Source organism: Miniopterus natalensis, chromosome 16 (genome assembly GCF_054644295.1).
Source record: "Miniopterus natalensis isolate mMinNat1 chromosome 16, mMinNat1.hap1, whole genome shotgun sequence".
Classification (NCBI taxonomy): Eukaryota; Metazoa; Chordata; class Mammalia; order Chiroptera; family Miniopteridae; genus Miniopterus; species Miniopterus natalensis.
The window spans coordinates 23,811,728-23,824,566 of record NC_142096.1 but is presented as its reverse complement, the minus strand read 5'-3'; the positions used below and the strand labels follow the sequence as shown (position 1 = coordinate 23,824,566).

The 12,839-nt window shown below is 45.1% G+C and overlaps 1 protein-coding gene and 3 non-coding genes across 5 annotated transcripts in view; 1 reads left to right on the top strand and 3 right to left on the bottom strand.

The window, feature by feature from the left end:
* Window positions 1–2,161, bottom strand: part of TRIM55 (tripartite motif containing 55) — a 40,063-nt gene extending 37,902 nt beyond the window's left edge. For both annotated transcript variants that reach the window (XM_016206416.2, XM_016206420.2), the window contains exons 1-2: window positions 1,881–2,161; window positions 1,180–1,352 (exon numbers count right to left, since the gene is read on the bottom strand). In XM_016206416.2, the coding sequence (XP_016061902.1) occupies window positions 1,180–1,352; window positions 1,881–2,048 (341 nt within the window). In that variant the 5' untranslated portion in view covers window positions 2,049–2,161. The remainder of the gene's footprint in view (window positions 1–1,179; window positions 1,353–1,880) is intronic.
* Window positions 2,162–8,208: 6,047 nt separating this feature from the next.
* Window positions 8,209–8,281, bottom strand: TRNAA-AGC (transfer RNA alanine (anticodon AGC)). The gene has a single exon. It is a non-coding gene; the product is annotated as a tRNA-Ala (tRNA).
* A 738-nt stretch (window positions 8,282–9,019) lies between these two features.
* Window positions 9,020–9,113, bottom strand: TRNAY-GUA (transfer RNA tyrosine (anticodon GUA)). The gene is made up of 2 exons: window positions 9,077–9,113; window positions 9,020–9,055 (listed from the first exon to the last, which is right to left on the bottom strand). It is a non-coding gene; the product is annotated as a tRNA-Tyr (tRNA).
* A 346-nt stretch (window positions 9,114–9,459) lies between these two features.
* On the top strand, window positions 9,460–9,532 carry TRNAR-ACG (transfer RNA arginine (anticodon ACG)). The gene has a single exon. It is a non-coding gene; the product is annotated as a tRNA-Arg (tRNA).
* The last annotated feature ends 3,307 nt before the right edge of the window (window positions 9,533–12,839 follow it).

The following is a 12,839-nucleotide window of genomic DNA, read 5'->3' as shown; positions in this document are numbered from 1 at the left end:
AGCATGTGAATTTGCATTTTAAACTAATGAATCCAAGCAACAGCAACAATAGTACTTTCCTTCTCAAGAGACTTTCGACTCAAGGGAAACAGTCGACTCTGTATCTGCAATGTCATCAGCAATCATCTTCTGCCCCAGTTCCGTCTTTATCCTGGTGCTATCTAATTTAATTTTGAATCATAAGCAGAAACTAATAGCTATAGTGATTACAGTAATTATATGTTAGATTTATAAAGCAGCTCTCTTTCTAAGAGTGCAAGGCTCTCAGAGCAATGCAGATGTTCCATAAATACATGTCTTCTAATAAGAATCACAATGAGGTCATTTCTAGATGGTCTTAATATTGCTACCAAGCTTTATGGACCTGCCTGACTGTATACAACTGAAAGAGGGCCCTTCACACCATGCCTTCTAGGAATGAACTCTCACAGTGTTGTCTCTAGAAAGGAACTTTATAGCTAATGTGATTTGAAGAGGAAGAAGCCCCCCCCTTTTTTTTTTTAAATGATTGGATGTATATACTGCATATCAGTCAATCAATAGGTAAATGCTAATAGTTCACGGTAAATACAATCTAGAGATAGGGAGACATAACCTGAACTCCATGTTATTTTTCCCCCCATGTCTCTAAACTTTAAGTTGCTAAAGACCAGGGCTATGCCTTGCTTTGCGACTTCCAGAGTCAATATCATGACATGTTAGAGAATTTTGTTTTCATTGTTATCATCTAGATGACTTTAAGGTGAGACTGTCTGAACTAGAAATGGACTATTATGGAAGATTCCATTTCTGTAACTTTCTATAAAGTTTTATACTATATTTTTCTTATGTAGAATCTGGAGTTACAGAGGTCCTGTGAAGTGCAGAAATGCCTATACTTTATATAATAAAAGGCTTGGGGTGGGGCAGCATTATGCCTCTTTCAGTGTCACCATCTGGACTGGATTAGTGTTGAGTTACTTCATTCTTAAATTGATACAAAAGCATGGTCACCATCTCCCTTCTCTCCTCCCATGAGCAACTCTCACTCCCACTGGAAAAGACTGACTTGGAAAAACATTTTGCTATAAAACAATTGGCCTCCAATGGCTGAAAAAGCATTCAGTGTAGTGACCCATTAAAACAACCAAATAAACAAAAACAAGCTTCCAATGGGTTTGATACATGTAAGAACCATACCTGGTGGACTCCTGCTTGTAGATGTCAATGATGTTTTCCACCAGCAGGTTCCTCTGAAGTCCATATATCCCATGTCTATCCAAAACCACTTCATGCCTACAGGATGGGCAGCGGAATCGGCCCCCTGATGCCACGGTGGTGCCTCCTCTTGTGGGCAAGTACGGGTTAGAGGCCTGTTCTTGCCAAGCAAGAAAAGAGGAATTGAGTAATGCCACGGTAGCTTTTCAGAGCCTTCTCCTCACTCTCTGTTACTACAAACAACATCAACTTCTACTTTACGCTTGCCATAAGATAATCCCTTAAGGCCTTATCAGCAAGTGATCCTAAAACACAGGCTCAATGCTCAGCCACAGTCGACTGCAATGTACCATTTCCAATGTGAGGTGATTTTCCATCCAAGGTTTTCATAACCAAAATTTCCAGCCAGAAACTCCAACATTAATGTCTTGGATAGTAATTCATTTACAATTTTGAAACAGATTCCATTAAAAAAAAACAAATATGATTCTTATTATTGAAATAAAATTAGATTTGAGAATAAGAGGAGGCTAACAGCAAAGTACAAAGCAAATCATTAAAATTTTGTTTGTTTTTCTTGAAAATGAATGTAGCCTTTTAAGGTTTCCTAAAGGGATTCGCCTCAAAGTTAAGCACTGGATTCAGAGGAATCTTTTCCGCCCCTACATTCCAAATAAACCTACCTGGAAGATATCACTGGCGCATTTCCTACACAGGTTATGCTGACAGGGGAGAATGACCACAGGCTTTGTGAACATCTCCAAGCAGATGGGACAGATGAGCTGCTTCTCCAAGTTGTCCATGGTCTGCTGCTCTTTGGAGAAAGACTTATAATTCAAAGATGCGCTCATCTCCTAGCCGTCGGCGTGTGCACTGCCAGGGAAAGGGTGCTCCGAATGGTCTCTACAAGTGTTTCCTGGAAGTAATTCCAAGGATTGTGTGATCAAGTGTCCTTCATGTTTCTTTCCGTGGAGGACATTGTTTCTGGCCCTGGTTCCGAGTGGGAGCCAGAGCTGTTTTTAGCAGCTGGGGTCACGTGACAGAAGGCTGACTTGTCCATATAAGCCAGTGACAGGAGGACAGATTCTGACAGGTGACGGAGAACAGGAGCCAGCATTCCTACCTCGGGAGTGAAAAGAGTGAGTGGGAAGTTGGATTACAAACCCCACTTAGACGGCTGTGAGAAGGAGGTCAAAGCAGACAGCTGTCAACAACAAATGCGAATGTGCGTGCGGAGCAGCCACCGAGCCCTGCCCTCTGTGAGGCTTTGGTAAGGACGCGGTGACGGGTTTCTCCAGGGCCCGGCGAATGCAGCCCAGGCAGGCTAGCTGTATAATGAATGCCATTTCTGTCTTGAGAGTTTAGAAAGCAAGTTACCCCAGGAGCATGATCACATCATCTTAGGTGAAAATAAAACGTGTCTTGAAAATCAGCATCCTGGCTTCACAAGGGCCATCATTGAAAAGACTTGGTCGCTGTTAAATATTTCATCTTTGCAAAGGGGGTGGTATGGGAAACATTCTAACTTAAAAACTGATTTCAAACCTTTTCACTATAAAAGTGTCTACAAAGTAAAAGAAAAATTCAAATACCGGTGAATGACTCGATTTTTTAAAAAGGCTGTAGAATAAAACTCTCATATGCTCTTTTCTGTTTTACATTGCTTACCCTCTTCCTTAACCTTCTGTCATCCTGTATCCCCACTCCCACCCCCACACACCCTAAAATACAAAGAAAATCGGACAATCTTTAAAAGGTTAAAACAGTTTGCAACAGCTATCAGCAGTGAGGCAGTAATTGGCTCATGGGGTGGCAGACCATTAACTCATTTTGACATATGACAGGTGGCAGATATCAGGCCATTGTCAACCGAAATGAAAATGAAGTCCTGCTTCCATACCTGTTTCTTATCTGGTCTGAGATATTTACACCCTTTTGCATTTGCCTCGTAGTCCAAGTTGATTTTTTAAATGCTAGTTTCCCTGGTGGTTTCTAATATTCTTGGTCTGCTCCTGAGTCATAAATATCAATTCTGATATTTGCCAAAATTTTGTGCAACAGCTGTTTCATTAATATATATTTTATTATAAATTTTTAAATCAAATTTAAAATGGAAAAGAAATACATGTCTATTTTTTTATGTGATGAATGTGCAGCTTCATTTCTCCCTGATTTTAAAAACCTCAAACAATGAAATCCAGCTAGGTGAGGTCAGTCCCTCGAGACTGTTAACATATCCCTGGTGTGCACTTAATTACCGGGAGAGACTAGGCGGGTGTGACTGGTTATGTGTGGTCTTAGTGTTGTGTGTACTGAGAGCTTATTGAGAATCTAAAAAGCTCTATTAACTAATAATAAGTTATATATATTCATAAACATTTCAGGGATCTTTGGAGAATTTTGTTATTCCTTTCAATATCTATTTAGCAACTACAGTGAAGAAGGGAATTGGTGAAATCTTTTTACTGCATTAATTCAGTTCTGTTAGCCTGGGCAGTTAATTTTGTTTATCAAGGTCTGAGCACAATAAAAGAAAATTTCTACTGGAAAAGACTTTGCAACCTAAAGAAGAACACTTAAACTAATGATACACATTGTAGCAGAGTCTGTCCTTATAAGAGGAATTCATTCTTTCAAAAAAACATTCTTTGCGTGTTTATCATGTGTTTCCATTGTGCTGGCCTCTGGGGATTGGAAAGACAAACTAGACACAGGTCATTGTCCCCAAGGAGCTCAGTCTAACAGTAGAGATGAGACATGCATATACAGAACCGTAGTACAAAACACCATGTTATAAAGACCTACAGAACTTCAGAGATGGAGGAATTAGGAGGGCTTCATGGGTGGGGTACCATTTGAATTGATCCACTGAGGAGCTTTGTTAGATGTGTCACAGGTGGGGCTTCCTAGAAGACACAGAAGCAAAGACAGTGAGCACAGGAGCTCTGGGAATGCTCCGAGGGTGTGGTGCTTTGGGCTGGAGTGCAGAGCATAGCGCTGGCTCGTTGGCAGGCCATGTACACCAGGCTGAAGAGTTTTTAGCACTCAATAAATTAAACAACAGGAGCTTGTTAAAAGTTTCTCACAGGGACCTTTCCATGAGAACTGTGCGTTGGCTAGATTAATTTCACAGTGGTGGTTGGGACAGATAAGACTGACAGTGACCTGGCTAAAGACCAGATGGCAGGTTGTTGCCAGTGGCCTAGGTGACAGGTCACAAAGCCCTGGCACCAGGCGATGGCAGTGGGGAAGGAAAGGAGGAAATGGACTCCGGGTTGACTAGGAAAGTAGGGCTCACAGAGCTGACTCAGATGCCCTCTCTCGGAGCAATGAGCCACGATGTGGTGAGAAGCTGCACAGTGAGTCAGGATGTCCTGTTCGGCTCTGATGTCCACCTCGCTTTGTGGTCTCAGGGAACTGACCTCACCTAGCTGGATTTCAGTTCTTTTATCGACAAGTGAGTGTACTTCATAACCTAATTTAGCAGAATCTGTAGGGAAGTACCCCCTCCCTGAAACAGTATTAATTTTAACAGTGGAAATCCCTAATTTCATTATCTGATGTAGAGTTGATCCCTGCCCTCTCCTCTTTTTCCCCTCTGTTCCTTCTTGCTCTCTGCCTTTTACTTTTTCTTAGAATTGCCCCTGGAGGCTACACGGGAAACTAGCAAGAATCCCATAGGAATATGAGCAAAACTGATGGGTAATAATTTCCTTTCCTCCTCACCTGCTTTTCTCCATTCCTCCAACCTCACCACCCTCAGAAACCAGCAATCTATGGGGTGGGCGTGCGAGTTGAGAACGGCACGTGGGAGTAGCACTCGGCTCTAGGGAGGAACCACAAAATTTTAGTCCACTCCTAAATCATTCGCACAGCCTGAGGGACAAGTAGAATTCTGGAGCTGAATCAGAATTAAAGTCAGCTCCACATCACTGGGATTTGGACTGGACTGGGCCCCCACAGAGACATGAACACCCGCTTAGTCTCCTGAAGGTACCCCGGACTCTGTATCAGTGGTACACGGCTTCCTCCCCTTTTCCTACCCCACCCTTCCCCACACTAGGATAGGGGGTTGAAGCCAAATGGGGGCAATTAGTCGGAAGCCCCGATTGCCCCTCATGCCTGAGTCCCACCAGACCGGGGCAGGTGTATGTTTAGACATTTAGAAGCTGAAGCTCCTTAAGCAGTTTCCTAATCTCCCAGGTAAGTCAGAGGAAGAAAGATGGGTCCCTAAGAACCTGAGTAATTCATCAAACAAAACAGAGGACTTATGGTCAGATAGAGCTAAAGGGAAGTAAAAAATAGATGCAGTTTGAAGCAAAGCAGTGAGGGCAGAGAGCGTGCAGCCCTGGTGGAAGAGAAAACAGGAAGAATTTCCTACAACAAGGACTCGACTCATGACATCTAGAAAACACTTCACATTTTCCTTTTGTCTACATTGTCAGTCCTTTCAGTTTAGCTGTTTATCTATGGGCAATTTGGATATGTGGTTTTTAAATTTTTAGTGAAAAAAATTTATAAAATCTAAAATTAAAGAGAAATGAACTGCCTTGAAAAGTACTTAACAGGAGCCAATACTGTGGCATTTCTTTCATTAAATAGTTTATAAACTTCTGGCTGAAAGCTTGTTTTCATCTTGATAATTACTCCTTTTCTAAATGTTTTTTATAAATTTTACTTCATCATAAATATCTCTGAGAAGATGTTTGAAAACTAACATATTGTACTTTCCTCTGAATATTCCTTGGCATAATTCACACGCCAGGAATGAACAGTGCTAGTACCAACAAGTAGCAGATATCTTAGCTAAGGCCTTCCCAGTGGTTATGTCTGAACCCCTTACTTTGGCTCCAGGCCCTCCTTGACTCCGTCCTCAGCATACACAATCCCCCTACCTCCCCTCCACCCCAGCCTCCTAATTGATTTCTCTGAATTCACTCTTGCCTGCTGCAATCTATTTCTCATGTGTCAGTCCCTACTGAAATCCCATTAATGGTCACATTACCTCTAGGATAAAGATATTAATCTTCACTCTGGTCTCTAAGGCCCGATCTGGCCCTCACCTATCTCTCTGGCCTAACTGTCTGATAGAAATAAGATGTGAGTGACATACATGAGCCATATATATAATTTTAAATTTTTAGTAGCCACATTGAAAATCAGAAACAAATGGAATTTTCATTAATATATTTTATTGAACCCCCAAACATATAAACTATTATCATTTCAACATGTAATCAATGTTTTTAAAAATGAGATATCTGTAAATAGAGATGGTTTTATTTTTTCCTTTCCAATCTAGAGGTCTTCTACTTTATTTTTCTTGCCTTATTGCACTTGCTAGAAACCCCAGAATGGACATCCTTGCTTTGTTCCTGATCTCAGGAGGAAAGCGTTCATACTGTTAAGTATGATGTTAGTTGTTTTTCATTGATGCCCTTTATCAGATTGAAGAAGCTCCCTTCCCTTCCAAGTCTGCTGACAGTTTTAAAAATCAGGAATGGATGTTGAATTTTGTCAACTACTTTCCAGCATCTACTGAAATGATCATGTGGGTTTCCTTCTTTAGTCTGTTTACTATGATGAATTAATGTTGATTTTGGAATTTCGAACCACTCATATTCTTGGAATAAATCCCACTCGGTCATGAATTCCATTCCACACGTGCGCTGCTGATCCTGAGACCTTGTGTGAGTTCTTGCTCACTCATCTGCCCTAAACATGTGTTCTCCACTTGGATTTGGGGTGAATTCCTCCTCATCTTTTTGACTTATTACTCATTTCTTGTTCTTTTAGTCATTTATAGTTTCACTGCCAGCTCCTCCTGTCAGCCAGCTAGAACATCCATAACCCCCAAATTTGGGACATATCATCCAATAAAAGGATTCTTTATCCCACTTTGTAATTTGTTTCCCCCCAAACGATGAGGGTGTATTTTAAGTGAATCACTATGTATTCCATTGAAAGACTTTATTGAAAAGAATAAAATGAGATGAAAACAGAGGCTGTCCTAAAAAATGAAAGATATACTAATAAAATACAACAGGTTGTACATTGGTAACAAAAATGGACAGGTTGCCTAGAACCCTAAAATGGACATTGAATAAAAGAATCACCCATTATTAATTGTAATCCTCGAAGAAGATATGATTTCTGCCTTTGTGTAGAAGATTTATGTTTGTGTTTAGAACTGCAGCATGGTTCCAACAGCTTTTTTGTGGCTGTAATCTAAAAAATTAGGATAAGGAGAGCGTATTGCCGGAAAAGCCTTTGTGTGGCGCTGCTCCATCTGAGCCTTTCAGCCGGGGAATGTGTGTTTTCGCCTTGTCTTTGTTTAACAACATAGACCACACTCAGGGGCAGCCCTATACATAACTGTCCTCCAGTTAACTCCCTTAGAGCCGACCTCTCTCCGACTCTCCACGGTCGTCTCCCAGGGGGAGGGCGCCGGGGCTCCCCTCCCCACCGAGCCTGGTTTGGGGCCCTTCTCCGCCTGGCCCCCCCCCCCCCCCCCCCCCCCGCCTCCTGCTCCGGAGCCCGGAGCCCGGCATCCGCTCCACGCACGCGGCTGAGATGGAGCCGAAGTCCTGGCTCCCGCGGCTCAGCCTCAGTCGGCGGCAGTCAGCGCACTTGTCCAAGCTCTCCGTTTTTTTGTTGGTGTTTATTTTCCGTCTGTCAGCTGCTATTCTAACTACCCGCAGCTTAGCCCTGGACGGAGCCCTGGAAGTGCAGCCATCAGTCGGAAATCACAAAGCAATAGGAACGGCAAGATGCTGCTGCAATTCGTCTCCACTTAGGCGTGAGAGGGAACCAGTTTCGTGAACTTCACAAAGCAAGTGGGTGGAAACTTTCAGCGCTGGGAGGATAAGCTCCCAGCACCCGCACCCGTCCGGGGATCTCACGGAGCCGTAACTTCAGGCTCGCCTCGCCCCTCACTCGCCCTGTGGCTGACTTTGAGCAAAGTTCGGAGCTAAGTGAGAATCGAAAGAAAAACGAGGCCGGGAAAAAAACTGGAGGATGCGGGCATCGATCCCGCTACCTCTCGCATGCTAAGCGAGCGCTCTACCATTTGAGCTAATCCCCCGCCGCTGGGCGAGGCGCCTTATCTCTTCCCCTAGAGAGAGGTCAGCGCGCGCAGCCGCCGAGATAAGCCGTCCCGGTCCCATTCCCGACCTTCCTCGGACCCGAGGCCAAAGCCGCAAAACGTGTGGGCTCCTCCTTCGAGCCGGGATCGAACCAGCGGCCCCCGGGTGACGGCGGACGCGCGGGTACGGTCCTCCGCGCCGCGGCCGAGCTGTGGGAGGGAGCGACGGGGCGCCGTGCGCGCTCCTCCCCACAGCGCTCAGACCGTTCTCGGGTTCGCGTGCTTCCCGCGGCTCCCTGCCCGACTCCCAGGTCCCTCGGGGGCAGGACCTTCCCTGCCGACCTCCCACCCCCTCCCGGCAGCCAGCAGCCCGGTGAGCGCTCCGGTGCCCACCTTACCGGGGGCTCTGAGGAGAGAGCCGAGGCCCCGGGGAGCCGGCGGCCTGGCCGCGCTGGTTTTATCTGCGCGGCTCAGGGGCTCGGGGAACGTACGGACGATTTAGAAACAAGAAGGAGGCTGTGACCCGGCGCCGGCCGAGCGCATGCTCGCTGCCCTGCTTGGAACTTGGGCCGCGGCGCCGCTTCCGGGCTCCGCAGAAGACGCGAGACGCTGCCCTCGGCCAACACTGCAGCAAAAGCGCTCAGCCCTGCGCTGTTCTTTAGTGTCCTGTGTGTGAGAGCAGCTGGCCAGGGAAAGCGCCTGTCACAGAAAGTTGGGGGCGAAAAAGACACACTCGTCTCCTTCGAGCCGGAATCGAACCAGCGACCTAAGGATGACTCTCGATGGGGAAACCAACTACAGTCCTCCGCTCTACCAGCTGAGCTATCGAAGGGACGGACAGCGAGCCTCCGCCTTCGGAGAGTCAACGCAAAAAGCAGAGCGCGCCTAACTTTAAACAGGGATAGATCTGCGCATGCGTAATCCCACGGCGGGAGCCGTACGCGCCTGCGTCCTTTTACGCAGGCGCAGAAAAACACCCCGGCTCCGCCAGCGTGAACTAATGACCCCGGGGTAGGGTCCAACTCGGTGTCCAAGGCGTGTGGTGCCAGCGCTCAGGGACTCCGACGCCGCTCCTGCCGCCTGTCGTACTTTTTCTTCACTAAGTGTTGGGCGGTGACCGCTTGGTGCGGCCTCGCTGCTCTACGGTCTGTACAACCCCCGTGCGCCCCTCGCGCGAGGGGCCAGTGGCGCAATGGATAACGCGTCTGACTACGGATCAGAAGATTGTAGGTTCGACTCCTGCCTGGCTCGGCGTTTTTGTCACCTCACGTTTTAAAACCACAGATGTCAAAACCACCCCCACTTGCACCCCCGGGACCCTTTACTTTCCCTGGGTCCTCCAAGCCACAAACGCCCGGAGTAACTGACGGCCCTTCGCAGCGTGAACTCCGGCGACGCCGAGAGGCTCTGGCGCTAACCGGACGCCGAGGCCGCGCCCGGGCCGTGGAGGACAGAGGGGCGGAGCTCGCGGGCCCGGGTGGGCCCCCAGTTCCCGCGGCGAAGCGGCTCACGGGGCAGGGGCCCTCCCACCGCCGCCGCGCCCTCGGGCCTGTAGAGGTAGCTGGAGACTTCACAGTGGCTGCCCCGCTAGAGAAACCGGCCCGCGCGTCCCAGGCCGTGCAGAGGGCGAGGAGCTCAGGCTGGTTGCGAGGATGCGGGCCCTGTTTTATTTATTTAATATTATAGGTATTGAGCTCCTCCTCGGCTGTAAGCACAGCATGAAAATTATCGAAGGGCAATGTATTGGTTTGAGCAAATAGTATTTTAAAGTTGCATTAGTCTTATTTGTGGAGAGTTTAGAATTATTTCTTAAAACTCTCCAAGTAAAATAGCAATTCCTAAAAGTAAAAACTTTAGTAAAATGTAAAGTTCGGGAAGAGATAAATTAAGGAAGAGGAAATGTGAAGTTAGGGGAAAGGGCTGGTTTTTAAGTGGGAAAGCGATTTCCTTAAGGCTACAAAAATAAGATTAAAAGAAGTTAAAAATTTAGGGGTTGGGGGACAAGCAGACTATTGGAACAAAATAATGGTGGGTTTTATTTTTGTTTCCTAGTGAACATTTTGCCATTTTTCACATGTAACAAGCTGATGTATCTTTGAAGTTACATAGTGTTTCTGGGAGTTTAAAAAAAAAATCTCCAAAAAAAATTTATCTCCATGGTAAGTTGGGGAGGTATGTTATACCCCTCCCCTCAATTTATGGGCAGATCCTTGTAAACTAGGCTAAGAGAAAAGAGCCTCCACCTTATTTGTACCTTTTCGTTTTACAAGGGTGACAACTAAGGTGTTTATCATCTGCAGAGGTCACTGTCATGGCCATTGTTGCACTGTGACAGAAACCCTGGCTCCTTGGTGTAATACATTTTTGATGCACTTTTTCCCCCAACAGCTAGCCAGACCAGACTAACATATTCCAAGAAGGCCAAGATGGTACAAGATTTCTGGCTCTCATACCTGTGACAGAAATTCACACAGTTAGTGTAAGCAAGAGAGACATTTATTATAAAGATATAGATGTCCCGGGGAAACTAAGGATGAAATAAAACTGGGCCTTCTTATGGTTTTTTTCTGAGTGCCTCTCAGCTCCTCTTACACTTCTCTAGGGCAGCAATTTTGTAACCGGTGTGCTTCAAGAATTTCTAAAACATATAATACCTATTTAGTCGGGGGCACTGACCTCTTTTCCCTTAGATAGTCAAATAAAAAAATGACAACAGCCAACAATAGCTGTCAGTGTGAATGAATCAAAATTATACCTTTTCTTGGTCAGATTGGCAAAAATATATATTTTTTGGTGTGCCACAGAATTTTAGTAGGTAGTTTATCTATATACCAGGAGATGAAAAAGGTTGAAAATCCCTGCTGTAGTGCACAGAGTTGGAACATGGTGCTGCCTCCCTGCAAAAGTTCCTGACTTTTATCTCTCACAGTCTATTGCTGTAGATTGAATATTTGCGCCCACTCAAATTCATGTGTTGAAAACCTAATGTTTAATTGATGGTATTAGGAGGTAGGGGCCTGTGGGAGGTGTTTAGGTCATGAGGACAGAGCCCTTATTATGAACAGGATTAGTGTCCTTACAAAAGAGGCTCCAGAGAGATCCCTCCTCTCTTCCACTATGTGAAGACACAGAAGTTAAAAAGTCTGCAAGTGGGAAAAGGGTCTTCACCAGGACCTGACCATGCTGGCAGCCTGATCATGGACTTTCAGCCTCCAGAACTGTGAGAAATAAACATTGTTTATAAGCCACCTAGTCTGTGATGCCTATTTTGTTATAGCAACCCAAATGGACTAATACCTCTATCAATTAGAGACTCTTCTCTTTCTTAGTCCTTACTGCAAAACTTTTCATTTTTCTAGCCTCATAGATGCACACCCCTGACCCCTGAAATGTGTCCAGGGGTCAGAATTACATGCAGCCATCAGGTCGGCTCTCCTCTAGCCTTATGGTTGGGCATATATGATTGTATCACCTCGTTCCTAGGATCCCAGTGAAAAAATAATAAAGATATACAAAAAGCAAAAAGCCTTTTGCAGCATGGAAAACAACAGAAGGTACAATCAACAAACTTGAGATTTTAATTTCTGTGATGTGGAAAGCAAATGATATTATATAGATGCATAGCCCAGAATGGAGAAAACCACAGCTCAGAATACACATTCTAGAAGCTAATGGAAGCAGAACCATTCTTCCCATGGAGCTCCCAAGAAGCTCTAGGCACAGAGACAGCAGCACAAAGGTCAGAGGCCTACAAAATTGTGCAGCTGCTGCAGCATTTGTCCTCAGCTGAAGCTGCCTGAGAACTACTTAAGCAGAGTAGATTTACCTGGGGAGAGCCCATGGGGTGAGTATAAGGCTGGGAGAGAGGCAGTGTAGAGCCTAATAATAATAGACATGGAGAGAAAGAAAGGCCATCCACTCTCAAAGTGAGTCCCTCCTTGAGTTGGCAGTTTGGGGGATCTTGGGACAGGATAGCTATTTTCTCTCATGCACCATAAAAGCCTCCTAGGGATAAGCAGACTTTCCCATTTATGGACACAAACCTTGTAGATACAAACCAAGGTAGTCCTTTATTCATGAACATAAATAAATGACTGTCAGACATGGGAGAGGGAACAACAACTTAAAAAAGGAAAGTCCAAGATGAACAAATAAAGTAACTGAGCCAGGAGGAAACCAAGATAATACAACGAATAGTACAGAACTATTTTTTAAAATGCTAATCGATATCCTCAGGGACATCTAAGAGGATATTGCAGTAGTATAAAACAGAGTAAGATGTTACTAAAAGGAGCAACGAAGAGGATAATGGAGTGCTTGAAAATTAAAAGTGTGATTGCTGAGGTGAAAAACAACATGTTAGGCATGACTAAAGATCAGATTTGGAGTTATAGAAGATGGAATGGAAAATATCTCCCAGTACACCAGCATATAAAGAGGAGGAAATATAAAAGTAAAAGCATGGAGAATGGACCCAGAAGACACAATGCCTATCTAGTCAGTTCCAGAAAAAAGAAAGCAGAGAGAATGCAGGGAAAGGAATGGAAGAAAGACATTA